The sequence below is a fragment of the Atractosteus spatula genome (genome assembly GCF_055471065.1).
Source record: "Atractosteus spatula isolate fAtrSpa1 chromosome 10 unlocalized genomic scaffold, fAtrSpa1.hap1 SUPER_10_unloc_12, whole genome shotgun sequence".
In the NCBI taxonomy this organism is placed as follows: domain Eukaryota; kingdom Metazoa; phylum Chordata; class Actinopteri; order Semionotiformes; family Lepisosteidae; genus Atractosteus; species Atractosteus spatula.
In genome coordinates this window covers 10,548-31,690 of record NW_028296615.1, presented here as the reverse complement: position 1 = coordinate 31,690, position 21,143 = coordinate 10,548, and the positions used below count along the sequence as shown (strand labels likewise).

General features: G+C 41.5%; 1 protein-coding gene across 1 annotated transcript in view; it reads right to left on the bottom strand.

Annotated features, from left to right (window-relative positions):
- LOC148812976 (carbonic anhydrase 4-like) overlaps positions 1-19,845 on the bottom strand; it is a 127,315-nt gene extending 107,470 nt beyond the window's left edge. Inside the window, exons 1-2 of the mRNA XM_088908454.1 lie at positions 19,824-19,845; positions 19,488-19,735 (exon numbers count right to left, since the gene is read on the bottom strand). Of these exons, the coding sequence (XP_088764580.1) occupies positions 19,488-19,735; positions 19,824-19,845 (270 nt within the window). The remainder of the gene's footprint in view (positions 1-19,487; positions 19,736-19,823) is intronic.
- Between the last annotated feature and the right edge of the window lie 1,298 nt (positions 19,846-21,143).

The window sequence follows — 21,143 nt, the reverse complement described above, 5'->3', positions numbered from 1 at the left end:
ATGGTTTAAAATAATGAATTCATAGGTTCGTGTCTTTTAAGCTTTGTGTTCCGCTCTCCAAATAGAGGCTTGGGTTCAAATCCCACTCCCGACATTTTTACCCTGTCTTACACTGTTCCAGTCCTCTTGTGCTCGCTGGCAATCACAATAGGAGGCAAACGGAGAAAATGCTTAGCAAGAACATAATGGACAGGAAAAAGCTTAGTGAATGCTTGAATGTGATTAGCAGAAGTAAGGTATGCATTCAAATGTTGAAGCCCGAATTATAAAAGCAGCAGAAGAAAGGTGCAGCACAATGCAATTTGTGAGAATTTGTGGGTTTTTATGCTGCTTGGACTTCTTTCAAGCCTACGAAGGGAGTCACCCCTTTTCATTTTCATTTTCAAACTTCAGAACCGAATAACAAAAAGGTTTCATGTAAGACAGCATTCCGTTGGAAATACCGGTTCCACAATGTATTTGGCGAACCTGAATGAAATATTTTAGTGCCTGCTCAAATACGAGGAATTAAAAAAAAACCTGGAAAATCAACTCTTGCAGTAAATGTCATAAATTTAAAGCGTGTAGTCTGCATGAACAGAGCAACGCAGCAGTCTGTAAAAACGAAGCCACAAGTCCTCTTTTATCTCGGGCAGTGCATTCCAATAAGATGGCTCTGCAGAAGACATGAGAAATGCCGAACTCGTTGTTGCCATTATTGCTACTCCTGCTACTGTAGTTTTAAGCTCTAAATCAGCGGGCATGTACAGTTGTACAGGGGCTAGACTACTTTGCGCCGTCCAAATTCCATTATGTGAATTTAAGGTTTTATTAATAACAGCATTAACTATACAATGCGTGCTCAAAAACCGCTACACATTAGCTTAAAAAGCAGCCGTGTTTTAACAAAGTGTGGTATTCGAACAGTAAACGCTGAAGTATTTAATACTTACTTGTGAGCAGATCTTCCTCGATTCAGACACACTCTTGCTCGCCCGATGCTTTCAGAGCAATATCTGAATTGAGGCTCAAAATGGAAAGAAAGCTGAATCAGGCAAAGGTCATAAGGCACCGTTTCACTGTACACTATCACGTCCTGCTTGCACTGTCCAACTAAAAGCTTAGAGGGTTCAGAAAGGACACAAAAAACCCTTGAATCCACAATCTTGGACTTAAGGGTCGCCAGGTCTTCTCTGTTACAACAGTAATATTACTAGCGTTGATTCAACATAGTATAGTAGGCTGAGACTTTGAATGCAATGGGATGGTGGCCAAGAGCTAAGTTGTTGGTCTTTTAAACCTACTGTGCCTTCCTTATTCACCGCCATGTTATTTTATCTAGCTCATCAAGTAACTTGCAAAACGTCTCTACTTGTTACTCTGTCTCAAAATTGTAGTGCAAAGTTATCTGTTAAAGCCTTAACAGAATGCAGAAATCAAATATATGGGATTTGTTAAGAACTTTATTGTCTTTTCACAAATTAATACAGAATAATACAAAGAAGACATTTTATAGTCTTATATTGAAACCATGAAACCTATGCACACATTCACAAGAGATTACAATAGAAAAACGCATTTGCTCCAGAAAATTAGATCACGTATGACATTAAATAATTTCTTAAAATCACACTAAATTGCGATCTTGAAACCAAAATTAGAAATATTGAAAACAACCTTTGTTCCCCAGGAAGAACAGCTGTTTTACACTGATGGGACCCGGTTTTAGGTAATCAAGATTGGGAAGACAACTGCGCCCTAGCAAAGGAAAATGTTACACAAACTTTGGAAAGCACACTCTGAATCCATCCGTATATTTGATTTCCAAGATCCGTTCAAGGCAACTTGGCTCGTCACAAGCAAATCATTTCAGGGAAGAAATTCAGTTTAGTCAACTACTGGTGCATTCAGCACAGCTTTTGCTCTTGCTTGTCAGGATGGCTGAGTGGTCTAAGGTGCCAAACTCAAGGATGTGTGTCTTTCAAGCTGGCTTGGGTGTTCTGGTCTCCAAATGGAGGGGTGGGCTCAAATCCCACTCCTGACAGCTTCCATTTTTACCTCTCTTGAATTGTTCCAGTGCTAGCTGACAGTGAATGACTGTAAAAGCAGCAGAAGTAAGCAAGCAACTCAGTGCAATTTGTGAGTATTCTGCACTGTTAAAATCCATGGGTTTTCATACTTTTTGGAATTCGTAGCTCAAGAAGTGACTCCTGTTTCATTTTCTATTCACCAACTCGATTTGCATTCTGCCCCTCACACCTCACAACAGAATAACAAACGGCTTCATGAGCCAAAGGATTCCCATGCAGATACAGTTTGCACTATGTATTAGGTAACCCAAATGAAATATTTTAGTGTTGTCTCAAATGTAAGGAATTTCATGAAACCTCAGAATGGAACGCTTGCAGAAAATGGCAGCAATTCAAAGCTTGTAGGCAGCATGAACAGACCAAGGCAGCTCTAAGTTACAGCGATCTGAAGCCACAATTCCTTATTGTGCTCGGCAGTGCTTTCCGAGTCGATGGCTCTGCATAAGAAATGAGAAATGCTGGACTCCAAATACGATCTTGCCATTCCCAGTGAACAAAAGACGTATAGTATACGTCTATTAAATGCATACCTTAGACGTCTAAATGTGGTCCGCAATTCGTCTAGAATGAAATTCTAATATACGTCTATTGTTATACGTCAGTTATACGTCTATGATTAGATGTTCATTATACATAAATGGTTGGAGTTTTATTATACGGATAAATTTAGAGGACTATTATACATATATGGTTGGAGTTCCGGATAACTTTAGAGGACTATTATACGTATATGGTTAGAGGTCTATTATACGGATAACTTTAGAGGTCTATTATACGTATATGGTTAGAGGTCTATTATACGTATATGGTTAGAGGTCTATTATACGGATAACTTTAGAGGTCTATTATAAAATATTTTTATTTCTTGTCCAGAGTGAACAGAAGGAATCTTCACATGGGCTTCTGTGTTCGGTGGGCACTGTGTGAGTACAGTCTCCCTCTTGGCCCCCCTTTCCTTCTGTACAGAAGGCTTAGGAGCCTTGACCTGTTTCCACACTTTGCCTTTCTGGTGATCCACCAAAGGATCCACTCTGAGTCGCATGCCCTTTTCTTTTTCTATCCGTTTGAGGTTGCCGTGTGACATCAAACACCTTTCAACCTCAGTGTCAATCAGTGTCTCACTGTGTAAGACATCTCCCATGGCAGTCTTGAGGTAAAAGCTTCTTGCTTTTCCTCTCTGTTTTACTGCCTGCTCTGTGACTTCAGGGGTGGAGTCAGCACTCGCTTGGGAGTGGCTGACCTCATCCAGGCAGGAACCCTTCCGCTCAATCAGATAGACTGAGGGAGGGAGAGGGGGCGGGTCTCCGCCTCCTCCAGTGGAGAGTATCAGCTCATTCACGCTTCCGGCAGCCTTGGGGAGCGGTTGTCTCTGTCCTAATAAAACTTGTTCAAGCCTGGCCAGGCGGGCGGCTACTGAATCCTTCTGTTCAGCTTTATCTAGCCCTTTCCCTCCCCCGGTGTTCTCATGGCACTTAGGACGCTGGGTGCGGTCCTGTGTGCCTGCTTTGGAACGGGGCTTAGCCAGCTCAGGAGCCTGTGCTCCTTCGAGCAGGAGGGAGTTAACCCTGCTGGCTCTGACGGCGAATACAGTCGCTTTAACAGCTTTTTGCTCAGAGCGACTTTGGACATCATACTCCCAGGCTTTCTGCGCGAATCTCCTAATATCAGTCATTTTCATGGTCTGTGCATCTGTATGCATTAAAATCATCTTTCTGACTGACGGGTGGAGATTCGCAATGAATAAACCCTTGAAATGTGTGTTTTAGCAACCATCGTTAAACTAGTACGAAATCACAGTTTTACCACAGAAAACCACAAGATCAAGCATGCAATCAACCTGGTAGATCGCAAAAGATCACAAAACACTCAAGCACTGCTTAAAGAGCAAGGGGAACTTTTTGTCTTTCGGCTTTCAGCACACTGTATTGTCGTGTATGAAACCCACAGCGTTTTATATGAATTATTCCGCTTGGTTGACTCATTTCAGTCTTGCCACGCCCACCCAGGGACGCCAAATTAAATTTAGTGTGCTCTCTGAAGGCACCAGTTCTGTAGGGTTTTGGCATTTACTGGGACAATTATTAATTGTAGCAGTAAATCACAAAATGATTCTTTTAATGGCTTTAGAATCCAATCATGCGATATAACTCAAACAACACACACACACAGGTACTAATACACGAGGATACATTTATTAATACATAGAATATGCATGTAAACCTAACAGATCTTATCGAGAGGGTTAACAGAATACAAAAGGTATATATTCAATCAGTTACGAAGAGTTACATATATCAAGAGGAAATACGTTCAGTATATCATTCAATTAGACCGTTTCGTAAATTAACTTGGTTATAACTTCTACATTGGATACTCAAAACAAGTACATAACTCTTAGGAATTAAATTGATATCAATTGGTTGGGATAACAATTGAATTCTCGAGCTGTAATGCATTGAAGTTGAATTCTCATCCAATCTCTGGGGATTCAGATCTCCTGCGGGCTCTCTGGCTCCGTGCCAGGCTGTGCTGTGCGGCTTGCGATGGTGCCCTGCTGACGCTCACTGACCGGCTAGTTAGTGTTGGCTTTAATTACCAAAGTTTGTGCACAGGAGAAAAGATGACTGTGGGTCCCAGCAAGTCAGGAAGAGGACCGGTTCGTTCCTGATGAAGCGCTAGTTCTGAATAGTGATTCAGCTGTCCACAGTTCCGACCTGTTCACGAGGCTTACTGCTGATGCTAACCTCGGGTGGATCCTCTGGTTACTCTCTGGCAACCTCCGCTCTAGACTCTTAGAACAAAGGAAAGTTCTGGCACTCGAACCCACTGGCCGTTCCGTGGTTGTCCGGGCTGAGTCTCAGGATGGTCAGGAGGCGCGCTGCGAGAATGTCCTTCCCTTGGGAGCCTTCTGCTCCTGGGCCGTCCTGCCCTGGAATTCTCCTTTGAATTGTCCGAAAAAGTTCACAGAATTCTCTCAGGCCCTCTGTGTTGCCTGTTGTTACCTGGAGGAACTTCAGCTCGTTCATTGGCTGAAAGTTCCATGGGCATCAGAGTCCCACGTGGGTTACTCGGCCCTACCAGACCCTGATTGGTTGATCAAGGTGAGATATGAGTCACTTACTCCTGACACTTAGGAATGCAGTCCAGATGTCCATCTGGCACTTCCTAGACAGATAGGCGCCAATGGTTGACCATTGATCATGATAGCCAGGCTTAGCTAAGTGCATCCCCCTTTGGGAGCTGTCCCTTATCAAAAGAAAATATCTTTAAATCAGCCTGCATGAATAGTTTCTCTGTGGCTGCACCACAGAGATGAACAGAGAGATGAGGCCTCATTTGGGAAAGCACCGCAACACTTAATTCTGTCTTATTAACAAGCATTGCCACTACACGGGTTTGCTTAAACCTTTGATAAAAAAAGTGATCTGATCTGAAACTACCCAGCTTACAATCTCTGAGGTAGTTGTCACTAAACTCGGACGTGATGTGGCACACATGTGCCGTGTGCCTTTACTTTTGTAAAAAACTGGTATCGGGAAAAGTTTCTTAATATTTCTTTTGATTAGCATGCAAGAAAATGTGATCATTACCTATGGAATTTCCCGCCAGCGTGGAGCTTGAATTCACAACCTTGAGATTCAGTGTTCAAGAGTCACAGAAGATGTCGGCCTGGTCTTCAGTTTGCCAACGAAAAGCTCCGGCAGTGCTCCTCTGTAAAGCAGATTGTTCGGATCGGTTATGTGGGACGGCACTTCGATACTAAGATCGTTTGCAGCACACGCATGGTTTCCCCCCTTCACGCAAAAAACATAGACGAAGGAAGCTCTCTTGTCTTGGGCTGCTGACTCCCGGATTTAAAGCGCTCTGGGTGCCAGCTAAGTCTCTAACAAGCACACTATAAAGACAGGAGTTACACTTTGCTCACGTCACGCATGGAATGGCGAGGCTACTTGTTCCAATATTATCTAGTCTCACCTCATATGGTGCCGATTCCTGGTTTTCATTTAAGAAAGAGCACTGCAAACACCGTAAACAGTGCAAAACGTGTGATGAAAGAAGTCTTTTCCCCCCTTTGTCTAAAGCAGAACACAGCGGAGTCATGCCGAGGGTTGTGAGATCAAGATTTCAGTGGAGCACTGTCGTCTACGTCTTTAGCTACATGAGTTGGACATCCTCTTGTACACGGAAAGCAGATTGAGATCCTCTGACATGAAAAGTGCCAGATAAAAGCCATTTCTCATCCTTTCTCTTAGTGGTGGAGCTATCGCATGTAAATGAGGCTACTTGCAAGGCGAGCAGGCTCGGTGCACACCGAACACAGATGTCTCAGAGCAGTTGAGACGTGTCCAAGTGGCTGTCAAAGGACAGCACTTTGCCGGCGCCGTGGCTTAGTTGGCTAAAGCGCCTGTCTAGTAAACAGGAGATCCTGGGTCCGATTCCCAGCGGTGCCTTTCTTCCTGTCTTACTGTACAGAATTTATCCTTACGGGCAAATCCCATGCCTTTTAATTCAGGTGAATGCAAGTGTTCGTTTCCTTTCTGGAACAACTTGTTTTGAAAGAAATCTATACAGCTTGCGAAAGATGAAACACAAATCTTGCTTATCAGTGAAGAAGAGGTACTCCCAGCAGGCCACCTAATACCAGCAGTGTTTTTTTTTCACCCTAACCCAGAGAATGGAGAAAAGCGAGGCGCCTGTGGCTCTGCAGTGTAATCAGTTCGCGAGTTCGGCGGTTAGTTGAAAGAGTGGTAAATGGAGCTCACCCCAGCCCGTCCTTATTCTTTTAAAGAGGATAAAAAATTAACTTCGCCGCCATTACTACCAGCTTTAAAAGACTGCCATGGGCACGGAAAAAAACACACTACAGATGACTTTTCTGGAACCGAAGCAGAGATTCCTTTACGAACAAACTGATAAAGCTCAGCCAGTGAATACTGTTAACAGAATGTGAAAGCACGATCAACTTTGTAACTGCAACCACAGGAAAAACAGCAAGAAGCAGGCTCCATTCCCCATTTAAATCTGTCGTGCGAGGCATGCTTCTTGAACGCATGAAGTAAATCCCACGATCGCTTTTGAACTTGGACAAAGTACTTCCAAAGGAGCGCTATGCGCAAAGATTTAACAAGCTCAACCCCCGCCAACGATTCGGTGTGAAGAAGCAGAACATTCAAGTTTCACAGACAGAAGCGGCACGCCAGCACAGCCAACATTAAAACGGAGGGCACACTACGATTTGCATTGACACAAAAGTGATCTGGGCAGACGTCGTTCCCTGCATAACGCAAAAAGTGGCAAAGCGCTTTTGAGTTGAGAGGACGCAAGAAGGTTTTTGTTTTGTGCCTTGATGTCAAGCTGAGAAAGTATCTTTAAACACTTTGCTTAGTTTCTCGAGAGACTGCCAAAAAGCAGTTCCTTCTCTTTCGTCTGAAGTCAGCTGAAAGGGGGTCTCGACAGAAGCACCTGGCAGTGGTGGGATTCAAACCCACGCCCCCAAAGAGACTGGAGCCTTAATCCAGCGCCTTAGACCGCTCCGCCACGCTACCCACTGTGTGCTGTCTCTTTGTCTCATTACTTGCTCGGAGGAGGTCGGGTGGGTTTTGCTCTTGTCGCCCGACTTAGTGGCGTTATGACCGTGGAACCGACTGCACCTGCTTTTTCTGAGATGCTTCCCCTCTCATGGCGAGATCTCGACTTCTTTAACACCTCTGGATAAAGATCTTCTTTGGAGCAGGTTTCAGACCTCTGCGTACAGCACCCTTGATGTCATTTTATTTTTACAGCAGCCGCATCCGGAAAGTTGTGTCTTTTACGTTTTATTTGAACAACAAAACTACATACAATACAAACAAGAGCACATATAACGTATCAAGAAATTATCAGGGGCACATGCTATAATACAATTACACTTTATGAAATACGATTACACAAGGTAAATAAAGATAAGGTCCGCACAGCTTGTTCTTACATTTCGAAAGAGTCCGTAAATACCCCTTTATGTCTATTTTGAACTGTTCAAACGTAGGACTCTTCCCAGACCATTTCACTTTATACCACATTCCTAAACGAGGATGCATCTCCTGTTTTAGAACTATTTTGGCTGTGTGGCTTATACAACACACCCACAGTATTCTAATGGTGGACTGCAGATCTGTGCTATAGTTCAGTCGAATTCGAAGTATCCAGCAATCGTACTGGATTTGACTGGGATTCTGAAATGTCTCTTGCAAAAGTATTCGGGTTTGCTTGAACCTTTGAAAAAAAAAGTGATCTGATCTGAAACTACCCAGCTTACAATCTCTGAGGTAGTTGTCACTAAACTCGGACGTGATGTGGCACACATGTGCCGTGTGCCTTTACTTTTGTAAAAAACTGGTATTGGGAAAATTAAAGTCGAAACCCAAAACAGTTACATACTTAAGAGTAAATGCCTCCTAATAGCTAGCAAGCGCTCCTAGTTAGTAAAGTTTTTTGTGTCCCTGCCTGTCACGCGGGAAACTGGGGTTTGATTACCGACGGGGAGACAGCTATTTTTTTTATGATCAGATTCCAATCTTTAATGCTGTGTGTGAGAGTTTACATAACTTTCCTTTTCTCACATTTTCTGACGACTATTCCGAAGGAGCGCCCTGTCAACTCCTAATACTTTTAAAAAAATCTGCCTGCATGTTTGATTATTTTTGTTTTATTTAGAAAAAGTTCAATATTGATCATAACTGAAGAAAATAATGATCAGAAACAAAAACAAAATGTTGAAGATGTAACTCGATCTTGAATCAGAGCTGGGTGACATTGGCTTTTGTTCTGACATGGTTGTACGAGAAACAGGAGGAATCTCTTCTCTCCTATGGAGCATGAGCTGAATCAGGAATGAGACATGTCATATATCAACGCATGACCTACATCGTAAAACTAAAACTAAATTAAAAACTAACATTAAGTTATCAGAGACATTCATTTATATACAAACAAGAGGCAGACAAAGCAATAATTCTACATTAACTTGTCCTGCACTAATCAGACTAATTGAAATGGTCTGATTCAGAGCCTGTGCAGCTCGTGCTAATACAACAACGCCAGTATTGAACCCTCAGCACCATACTGACTACTGAGCACAAGTTCAGCTGCTCTCCAGCTTTGTTACGCACGTTTTTTTATTGCAAATGGAGCTGATCTCCAGACAGTACAGTGTTAATTAGTCAGCAGCCTCTACTAGTAATACATCGCCCCTGTCCAAAATCTCTAGGTAAAAAAACACATTTTATACATTTGTCTGCTTAAAGATATAATCTCTTTAAAAAAGACAAAGGGTTTGTGTGTCAATTGTTTCGATTAATTTCGAACGCAAAGAAAAGTAGTTTTCTTCCAAGAAATCACACATTTGTCGCATCCTCCATACTATACTTCTCTCTTGTAGTAGTAAAGCATTTTGATTTAAACTGAACAATATATTAAATGTTTCATCTATACACTTACGATTAACATAGGCAGCCTTGAACGGATTGCGGAAATCAAATATACATCTGGATTCAGAGTGTGCTTTCCAACTTTTGTGTAACATTTTCCTTTGATAGGGCGGAGTTGTTTTTAAAATCTGGATGAAATAAAAAGGAGTGACGTCAGTGTAAAACAGCTTTCCTTCATGGGGAACAACAGTTGTGTTCCATATTTCTAATTATTTTGGTTTCAAGATAGCAATTTAGTATGAAACATAAAAGCCAGCTGGATAAATCTGTTACACGTCATTTACAATGGTCTTTCAACTAATAGCCCACGCAGGGATCAAACCCCAACTGTTGGTACGAGTTGCGTAAGGCTCTGCAACATGCAGATGAGAAACTAACCTCCGCTTCTTCATTATATACACAGTGAGCTATATATGCGGGCTTACTGCCCCCTACGGGCTCTGTATTTGATTGCGGTACAAGACCGGCCATGGAGAAATGAAGTGAAGAGGGTGTGTTCATTAAAAGGCTCATAGCGTCCCTGGGAGGTCTTAAACCACCACCCTTTTGGTTAACAACCGAGCCACAAGGACTCATGTACAGCTTAACACTTCTCGGTCTCAGTGAAAGTGATACACTCGGTAAAATTTCTGGAGAATCATTTGTCAATTTCACTACGGGATTAATAAAGTATTATCTATCTATCTTAAAGGAAAATCGCCAACAGTGGCCGATATCTATTGGAGTTATTTTCATTCTATACTGCAATTTCTGAAGGGTACCCTGTGAAAATACGAATTTTGACGAGAAGGGATGGACATATAAGGTCAGCAGGCTTGGGGAATTGGACCTTATGGTGAAGGCTGCGGGCTCAGCATCAGCAGAACCTGATCAGTATCGGTTGACTCCGATATACTTTGACAACTTAACTTCTGGATTTAGAGACATTTACCTTAGTGTCGGTATACTAAGATGTTTTGGTAACGAGGAAGGAGGGACAAAGCAAATTGGCAGAATGTGTGCTATTTTGTTGACTACAAGTCCTCACATGCCAGAGGGTCAATATTAAAAAAAAAACGTAACAGTATAATCTCTTGTACTTCACAATTTAACAGTGTCTGTTACATTGTGTCTCACACCTCAGTGTCAGAATTGTGAGACGAGTTTGTAATCAGGAGGGAGGGCCATAGCAATTCAGCAGAAATTGCATTCACCTTTTCCCAATGCATTCTCACATGCCATTTTCTCACATGCCATGCTCAGAGGGTCATATTTTTAAAATGGTATCATTAAATGTCCTGAAGTTCAGGATTTTGACAGTCTGTTATATTGTGTCTCACACCTTGATGTCAGAAATATGAGACGATTTTAAAATCAGGAGGGAGGGCCCTAGCAATATAGCAAACATTGCATTTACCATTTGACAATGTATTCTCTCATGCCATGTTCAGAGGGTCGTATTTAAAAAACGGTACAGTACAATGTTCTGAAGTTCAGGATTTTGATAGTCTTTTCCATTGTGTCTCTCACATCTGTGTCAGAATTTTTAGACATTTTTATAACCAGGAGGTAGGTTCGATCACCCTCTGCTCATCCTCAGTTAACCATATAGTCTCATATGCCATGTTCTAAATGTCCCATTTAAAACTGCTATATTAAAATTTCTTGTAAAATGCAAGAGTTTGAGACTTTTTATGATCAGAAGGCAAGGTCCTGGAAAATATGCAGAAAGTGCCAGTGAATTTACGTTTTGCCTTTGTCTTATTTACTCGTGGTATAACATGCCAGTTTGTTTTATTGTGAGTTGTGTTTCTGAAATGTGCTTCATACAAAAATGCAATTTGGACAGTCTCTACTTACATATTCCCCTTTACTGAGGAAATGTACAGTAATACATCCGGATAAGTATTTTTAAAAATGACTATTTAAATGACTCATTTAAAAATGAGCCATCTACAGGCGAAAGACGACATAACATCACAGCAGCAGCATTTAAGATGGAACGAAAAACGCAAAGCAGCAGCTGGCGAATAAGAAGCCAACTTCAGCCTCGTTAATGCAATAGCATTAGGTGAGGTGGAAAAATATTTCTTGCTCTGAATCTTAACATTTTTATAGGAGGTGTTCTAGGACTTCTTGCCTCAGAAAAAAAAAACTGCCAGTACATCACTTATTTCTACTCCATCAATAGCAGCAGTGTTATCAGTACTGAGCCCTAAATGTAGGTCCTATCATCATATAAAAAGTCGAAAGTATCGACTGCATTCAACTGATAAAATGTATCTTCTATGAGAGTTATATCTTTATCCAAAATACATCGGAAACAAATTTGCACGTTTTTTGAGGGGGATCCTGAAGACTGAGACTCAAAACTTTTTTTTTCCTTCTTTCCAGGAGGAAGGATTATTCAGATGCAAACATTGTCCCAAAATCAATGTACTCTCCATTGATATTCAAATCCTCAAATTCTTCATCTGAACGTCGATATTGAAATATGATATCGTACAAATTGTGGTTTTCTTTTTAAAGCAAATTTTATGCTTTAAATTAAATACATTTTATTGATTATGAATGTGCCGGAAATTTTTCAGTACTTTAGAGGGTTCTGCCATTTTAGATGTTATGCTGTTCCTGTCTGATTTATCAAATGTGTCATTTAAATCTCCAGTCATTTCTATATCAGTCTGAACGCCTTGCAGTAAAGATTGCAATTCATCCAAAAATGCCAAGTTTCCCACTGGTGATACATACAAGGAAATGAATGTATATTTTCCCCCCAAATCAACAAATTTAAAATCAAATACCTCCCTCATCTGCAGGTGGAGAGAATAATGTCAGAATAAATACAGGTTTAAAAGTCAGGAGCATTGATAGTCCTATTTTAAAATGACACTAAAATGCTCACAATATATTAAAAAGCTCTGTTAAATGCAAAAATAATAAAAAAAAATATTAAAACAAGGTAAAAAGAAATAATACACAGTTATAAAGCTCAGGAATTATCAATGTGAAGTTACAATGGGTTGATTGTGTTTCATGTGATTTAAAAAATAAAATGTTTGCAAAAAATCCACTTACAATATGCTAAAAATGGCAAGAATACTTAACCTTTTACTACCAGTGACATATTTAGCCAATGTCCGCCTGGAATTTCCTCCCCCTTAAACATTTGTTATATCTCTGCAGCAGAACATAGCAGGAGCCTGGTTCAGGTCTTAAATTGAAGCTAACCCCCTTGGCTTTGAGTGTGAATAGTCAAATTTCTTATATTTCTTAATGTGTCCACTCAGCAGACAAACATATGAAAAAAAAACAAAAAAAAACAGCTGGCGAACATTTTTTTTTTGGTCTTCAGAGGTCAGATTTTTCAACTATATGCATGTCAAGGGCCTGGGAATGATTTGAAAACCTTGTTCTAGGTGGCTACTAGCTTGGATAAAAAATTGGGACAAATTGATCAATTAGAAAAAATTCTACATCATGTTTTGTGAAGACTGGACCTGGAATGAAATTTCACGCCTATAATAAAAAATCATAAAATATAGAAAATAATAAGAATAAAAACCATTGCAATTGCTATAAAAACCTTAAGACACTGCTAGAGAGCCTTTATCTGCTGTTATGCAATGAAAAAAAACCTCAGAGTTGCCTTCTGGTGTGAAAAAAAGGAGCACTGATAAGAAACTGATAAAAAAAACTGATTGATTATCCCTTCTGAGTCAATGATTGACAGCTAAAAATGCAGATAGAAGCTTCTAGAGGAAGTCTCACCCCCTAAGGGCTCTGAATGGCTGAAAATACAAAGAATGACAGCGGTTTTTACCAATCAAATCGCCTTATTTCTGGCGCTCGTTCTTCAAACATTTACTACGTAATCAGTAACGTTTACTAGTCTCTAGCTCTTGAGATAAACTAGTCTGGGTTATTTTGGATATATATCATGCTCCAGAATAAGGTAAAAACATGGGATATATATATATATATTTGCTGGTTTTTGCTTTTGCGGTTTTGTTGGTAAAAATGTATGATATTGACATGCTGTGCTTGCCGGGTTGCCGTGTGTTTTTATTGGGATTCTGCTAGTTCATTAATTTATTGGTTTATTGCATAATAGTGTCATGTCTGTGGAAACAAACTTTATGGTTTTGTTGTGGTGATATTTGAGAATACGTGCATGTGAGAACATTTGTGGAGCGGTTTCAAACAAACGTTGTTTATCTCGCGTTTATCTTAAAAATAAAAAGTGTCATCTGGGGAGACAGGAGTGGTCCTCGGTGACCGCGATCCGGGCTAAGTTAACAGGTGTGTAATTTAAAAAAAAAATAAAACAAGTTAAAAATAAATACTAAATGGGTTTAACATTCAGGAATGTAATTGGTCAGATGCTTACGATAAGTGATGCTGGTGTTTCGTGTGATTTAGCGAATTCAAAAAAATATTCATTTTAAAAACGGCAAGAGCTCGTATGGAAAAAAAAAAAGTTCGTAAGTATCTTTGTTACAACAGCCGCGCCAGAACTATTCAGATACTGTACATCAGAAAAGTACCTGAACTTGACTGGTTTATATTCAGTTATGTGCATTGGGAACGAAAGGGAGACTTAGATGGATTTTATTAGGGTTTTAGGAATCAGAAAATTTATTTTTACACGTTTATGCCTACGAGCAGAAATAACTTCCTGCTTTCAGCGCTTTTTTTGTTTCTGCTTGTAACCTCGAACAGAGAAACCCAGTACTGAATCACAGAAACACCCCGGAGTTTCTGTGTTTCTGGGATTTAAGAGGGATGTATGCAGCGGTGTTACTAGTCTGGAAGGAGGAGACACGCATTCCGCACGGGGAGCGTAGAGCAATGAGCCGCACCTGCTGCGCGCTGAGTCCTGTCCTATATAACCGCTGAGCACGGACACAGAGAGTCTCCAGCCAGTGTTGGAGAATTATGATTTCTATGTTTTTTTTTCCTTTTGAACAGAAGATGGATTTCTTCCTCTAGTTAAAGTTATTGGAGTTGTGGTTACTGTGCTAGACCGTCGGGAATAGCGCTTTTATTTATTTTTTATCAAGCAGTCTGCTGTATACTGTACGTGAAATAAAGATAAGAGTGCTTTCTTGATACTTCACAAGAGTATACATAATTCACGAGCTGTATTAAAAAAAATGAACTGGAAGAAAAGCAATAGGGCTGGAGTTTATAGACTGTGATGCAAATACGAGAGTAGGAGAGGAGGGGACTAGTTCAGGAGCACAACCGGCCCTCTCCTGCCCATTCTCCCACCAGGGTCTGTTGTAACCCAGTGTGAAATTCAGTGAAATTGCAGTTCAGCTTTTGATCACTCAGCTGCTTTTCCCTGGGAATATGGGGCAAATAAAGGAGATAGCAACCAGACTAGAGGGAGAGTTTTTATTCCTAAGGGATGACTTGTTTTACAACAGCAGACAACTTAAAGAAACAAAAACCTCTGTTCTGCTGCTCCAGGTTGGTTCCACTGGGAACAAGCGTGGCCAGGAGCTCATGAACAGTAATTAGGGGTTGTTTCCACAAGGGGGGCTGGAGTAAGTTAGATGTCAAGGGCAATAAAACTCATTAGACCTAATTGACCAGTTAAAGTGAGTTGTTCTGCTTTCTGCACAGAAACCAGTGCTCTCTTCTCAATGTGTGGGTGAGTCTCTCAGTGATATAACAGCTAGGCAGGACTGCCACTGTGGTCTATTTCATCACCTGTGACCCCATACTCCAAAGACAACAGTCCAATCTAGCATAGAGTGTCCCGGACTGCTCCGTCAGTGACAGTGAGAGGTTTATCTTGTCTCTTGTTCCGCCAGAATGTAACAAATAGTGACCCCTTAATGGAGGAAACTTTAGCTTTTGTAGGTAATTATACCACTTGACAATGTTACAGGTGTTGGGGGGGAACCCCTAGTGATCCCACATTCTCACATAGACAATGGCCAGTCTACACAAACCTCCAGTCAACACAGCCCTGACCCCTGTTATGTCACCCAGGTCTACACTGTGAGACAATGATTATTTAGGAAAATTGTAAGGAATGCATTCCAAAGCAGTCAATGGAAGTATGGAATTAAAATAGTCAAGTCTTGATAAATAGAGTATATTATCTATTTATTATACCTTTACATTGTGACAAAAACAAATTTCAAGTCCATTATGAGCACACACAGCATATTAAAGATGGGTCTCTGCACTGTAAAGGAATCTCAGTTCACTTATAAAAACTTTAGCTAATAAACCTGAAATGTCATTTCTTTTACTGCTTGTTCTTTAAGGTACTAACTCATTGACATTATGTAGATTAAAATAAGACTATTCACAAAGAAAAAGCATTTATCACAAATGTATCATGCCAAATAAACTCTAGTAATCAAGAGCAATTAAGAAAAGGAAACAAAACCATCTTTTGAGGATGCCAGATAGAAATGTAAACACACACTCACACGTGGGGCCAATCTTACCAGAAATCAATTAACCCACCAATGATCTTGGACTGATGTCTGAAAACCAGAGCAAACAGTACAATATTAAGGTACTAAAGCTATTAGTAGAACAGATCTAGCTTCTCAACATAATACTTATGTCTGAACTTCATTGAATAGTGACACTTCAATCTTTCATATTCAATATTTTTCACAAAATCAACAGCTGAGAACAGACCGCCATATACCTTTATCCAGTGGTTTTCAGAGCAGAGACATCCGTGTGGGCAAGAGTTCTTTCCCTGAGGTCCACTGCACGTCAGCTAGCCACGTTCTGGCTGGGTCGTGTGTACTCCTGGGAACATCGCCTGTAATGAATATTGGGGACTTTGTACAAATTAATAATGTGAGCATATTAATATGATTTGTGTTGAAGCCAAACATAGACAATCACTGTTAAAACTTGAATTCAACCTCCAGTGTCTGCTTTTGAAATGCTGATCATCACCCGTCTTCTGGCTTCTAGATGCACGTGTTAATGGATATTTCTTGTCTTCTTTTTTTTCCCCCCATATGCTCTTCTCTGTATCATTAAGTACTTCTGGGTCATTTCATGTACCTCGTGGCATCTTGGCTGGTGGTGAATGGCAGGCAGCTGCTCTAAAAATAACATGCCTATTAATATGATGTTGAAGACAAAACCAAAACAATACAACTTTGTTTTGCACTTTACAATTTATCACAAGCTTGTCATATTTACAGTCATCGACTGATTTAGGCTGCTGTTCCTGTGAAAAATGTCCTTTGTTTAAGAAAGATTCAATTTAAAATCTTTAGGTTTTAAATATAAACCACTGGCAATATGGTAATCACTTTTACAACTTTTAAGAAGTTGCAAGATCCATATCCCTTCCTTATGAACTTGAACTTGAACTTTATTGCCATATGTAACCGGTACTGGTACAATGGAATTCTTACTCACAGAAAGTCTCTCGATTGTAAAACAAGTGTAAAAAACAAGACAAAGTGCAAACAGTGCATCAAGACAATGTACAAGCAAAGAATAGACAATGTGCAAGTAAACATGTAGACAGTTTGAATGTAAACAATACAGACGTGTAAACAATGACTGGAGATGTGCAATAGATAAGAAATCATAAAGAGGTAGATGGTGATGGTGTAGGTGAGGTCCGAGGGGGATGGCTAAATGTGTTCGCCAGTCTCACTGCTTGTGGATAGAAGCTATTGAAGAATCTAGTGGTAAGTGTCCGTATGCTCTTATATCTCTTGCCTGAGGGCAGTGGGGTGAAGAGCTCATGCCCGGGGTGGTGACTGTCCTCTGTGATGGCCAGAATTCTACCACGGCAGCGGTCCTCATAGAGCTGTTTAATCTCGGTGAGACCGCAGCCGATGATCTTCTGGGCCATATTGACCATTCTCTGCAGTGCCTTTCTTTCTCGCGAAGAGGTGTTGCCATACCACACGGTGATCCCGTTGGTGAGGACGCTCTCGATGGTGCAGCGGTAGAAGTTCACCAACACATGTATTGGCATCCCCCATCGCTTGAGGCACCTCAAGAAATAAAGGCGCTGCTGAGCCTTCTTCATGATAGAGTCAGTGTTCACAGTCCAGGTTAGATCTTTAGAGATGTGAATTCCTAAAAACCTAAAGCTGGTGACTGTTTCCACTTCCATTCCATCAATACTGAGTGGGCTGTGAGTGTATGGCCTGTGTCTCCGAAAGTCCACTATTAGCTCTTTCGTTTTCTTTATGTTCAAGTCCAGGTTATTGCTATGACACCACCTAAGCAGCTGTACAACTTCATCCATGTAAGTGGACTCGTCATCATCACTGATCAGTCCTATTATAGTGGTGTCATCGGCAAACTTAATGATGCGGTTGTTGCTGTGTCTTGCTGTGCAGTCGTGAGTAAATAGGGAGTACAACCTTGGACTCAGACAGCAGCCTTGTGGGGTTCCAGTGCTCAGGGTGAGTGGTGTTGATGTTTTATTGCCTATCCGCACCACCTATGGTCTCTCGATAAGAAAGTCCAGCAGCCAGTTGCAGACAGAGTTGCACAGACCTAATCCCCTGAGCTTTGTCACCAGTTGACTGGGTATGATGGAATTGAATGCTGAACTGTAGTCCACAAACAGCATTCTCACATACGAGTTCTTAGTGTCCAGGTGTTCCAAGGCTGTATGCAGAGCCAGGGAGACAGCATCATCCACTGATCTGTTGTTCTGGTAGGCGAACTGCAAGGGGTCCAGGGACTCTGTGATGGAGGAGTTGATGTGTGACAAGACCAGCTTCTCCAGGCATTTCATCACCACAGATGTTAATGCTACTGGGCGGTAATCATTCAGGCATGTCACTTTTGCCTTTTTGGGGGTTGGAACAATAGTGGTTTTTTTGAAGCAGGTGGGGACCATGGACTGTGACAGGGAGGAGTTAAAGATGTCCGTAAGCACTGTGGTCAGCTGGGCTGCACATGTCCTTAGGACTCGAGGTGGTATCCCATCAGGCCCTACAGCCTTACGGATTTTCACCCTGCTCAGAGTCTTCTGCACGTCCTGCTCTGAGAGTTTCAGAACAAACTCGCCCTGCACACTTGGGGTCTTCTCAGCATTGCCCGTGTTCAGAGCATCAAAGCGGGCATAGAAATGGTTCAGCTCGTCAGGCAGGGATGCGTTGTTCGTGTCAATCTCCTGGCTGCAGCCCTTGTAGCCTGAGATTGACTGTAATCCCTGCCACAGCCTCCGGGTGTCAGCGCACTGCGTTTCAAGCCGCACTCTGTAGCTCCGTTTGGCGCGTTTTATGGCTTCCTCTAATGCATACCGTGATTTCTTGTACAGCTCTTTGTCCCCCGATTTGAACGCGATGGATCTATCTTTTATTTTATTGCGAATGTCGTTGTTGAACCACGGTTTCTGATTGGGAAATGACCTAATTTTCATTTCTGATACACAAATGTCGGTGCAGTATTTAATATAGCTGGTGACCGCGTCCGTATACTCATTTAAATCTGTGTCGGGAGCTCTGAATGCGTCCCAGTCTGTACTATCAAAGCAGTCTATTAACTTGCTTTCCGCCTCCTCAGACCAACAACGCACTGACCTGTTCGCAATGGGGGAGGTCTTCAGCTTCTGTTTGTACTCAGGAAGCAACAGGAGAGCGATGTGGTCCGACTTACCGAAACTCGGTTTGGGAAGCGCTTTGTATGCTCCTTTTATTGTTGTGTAGCAGTGATCCAAAATATTGTCTCCTCTTGTCGGTACTGTGACATGCTGAATGTATTTTTGCAGTACTTTCCTCAGAGTGCAGTGGTTGAAGTTGCGAACTACAATTGAGACGGCTTCTGGGTGGGAGTTTTCGTGCTTGTTGATAATGTCGTGTAGTTCGCTATGTGCTGCTTCCACGCAGGCTTGAGGTTGAATGTAAACGGTTGTGATGATAGTGGCGGAAAACTCCCTCGGCAAATAAAAGGGTCGACATTTTATGGTCAGGTGTTCTAGATTCGGCGAGCAGGATTTAGAGATTACCTTCACGTCGGTGCACCACTTGCTGTTGACCAGGAAGCAGACGCCTCCTCCTTTGTGTTTGCCGGTTGCTTGGTGGTTTCTGTCCATGCGGTAAACGGTGAACCCCTTTGGCTGGATGGCGGTGTCCGGGACGCATGCATTCAGCCAGGTTTCAGTGAAGGCATAAACACAGCAGTCCCTCAGGTCCCTTTCCGCATTGATCCGACAATGTAGCTCATCTATCTTATTGTCCAGTGACTGAACATTAGCTAACAAAATAGACGGCAGCGGTGGTCTGTGCGGACGCCTTCGTGGTCGCGCTAGTACGCCGCCTCGTCTCCCCCGGCGTCTGCCCACCTGTTGTTGTTCTTTGCCGCATCTTTGTCCGATCCAGCAGGTGGGGTCCGGTACGTGAAAAAAGTTGTTTGATGACATTAAGGAGTCTGTCCTCAGGTTTAAAAGCGTTTGTCTATCATAAGTAATGACAGACATTGAGCGTCCAACACAAAACAAGAGTATTAACGTATAAATAAACATTAAAACAGACACACAACGAGAGAGCTTTCTGTAAACCGTCGCCATCTTTCCATCTTTTCTTATATCCTTGCTGATGAGAATGAGAAATGCTATTTTCAAGACATTAACACGAATATAATTTTTACATTAATTCCAAGGTACAAGAAAATGAATATCTTCAAAATATGCACTTTAATATACTTACTTAGTTTCTTTTTTGGAAATGGTCAGTGAACCAACCACTCCAGAGCTTGTCCTTCACCTTGAAATTATTTCCTGGAAATGCTGTAATCACAGAGGAGCTCTTCTCCCCTCAAAAATGTCCCTTTTTGTCACAGACAGAATTATGACAGACTGTTCGTTGATTATAAATGACTTTCTTACAGCCCTTACATTGTCTTTTCTCTTTGATTGATTTATCCATCTTCCGATTTGCCTCCTTATCCGGGAGGCAGGCTCAGTGTTTTTCACGAGCATCAATGCACAGTTTTTGTGCAGGTTCATCTGAAAAGAAAAGACATCTCATGTCTCTCTCTGTCATCTGTGAGCTTCAGCAGTTGTCTTTGTGATGACCTTGCCATTGTAATCACACACCACCTCTCCCTTCTGGAAACACCTGGAAGTCACAAACTTCTTCCCCTTCACAGTGTAGTGTGCTCTCACGAGGCACCAGTTCTGAAGGTTTTGGGCATTTACGGGGACAATTATTAATTGTAGCCATAAATTACAAAGTTGATTCTTTTGATGGCTTTAGAATCCAACCATGCGATATAACTCAAACAACGCACACACACAGGTACTAATACACGAGGATACATTTATTAATACATAGAATATGCATGTAAACCTAACAGATCTTATCGAGAGGGTTATCAGAATACAAAAGGTATATATTCAGTCAGTTACGAAGAGTTACATATATGAAGAGGACATACGTTCAGTATATCATTCATTGAGACCGTTTCGTAAATGAACTTGGTTATAACTTCTACATTAGATACTCAAAACAAGTACATAACTCTTAGGAATTAAATTGATATCAACTGGTTGGGATAACAATTGAATTCTCAAGCAGCAATGCATTGAAGTTGAATACTCATCCAATCTCTGGGGATTCAGATCTCCTGCGGGATCTCTGGCTCCGTGCCAGGCTGTGCTGTG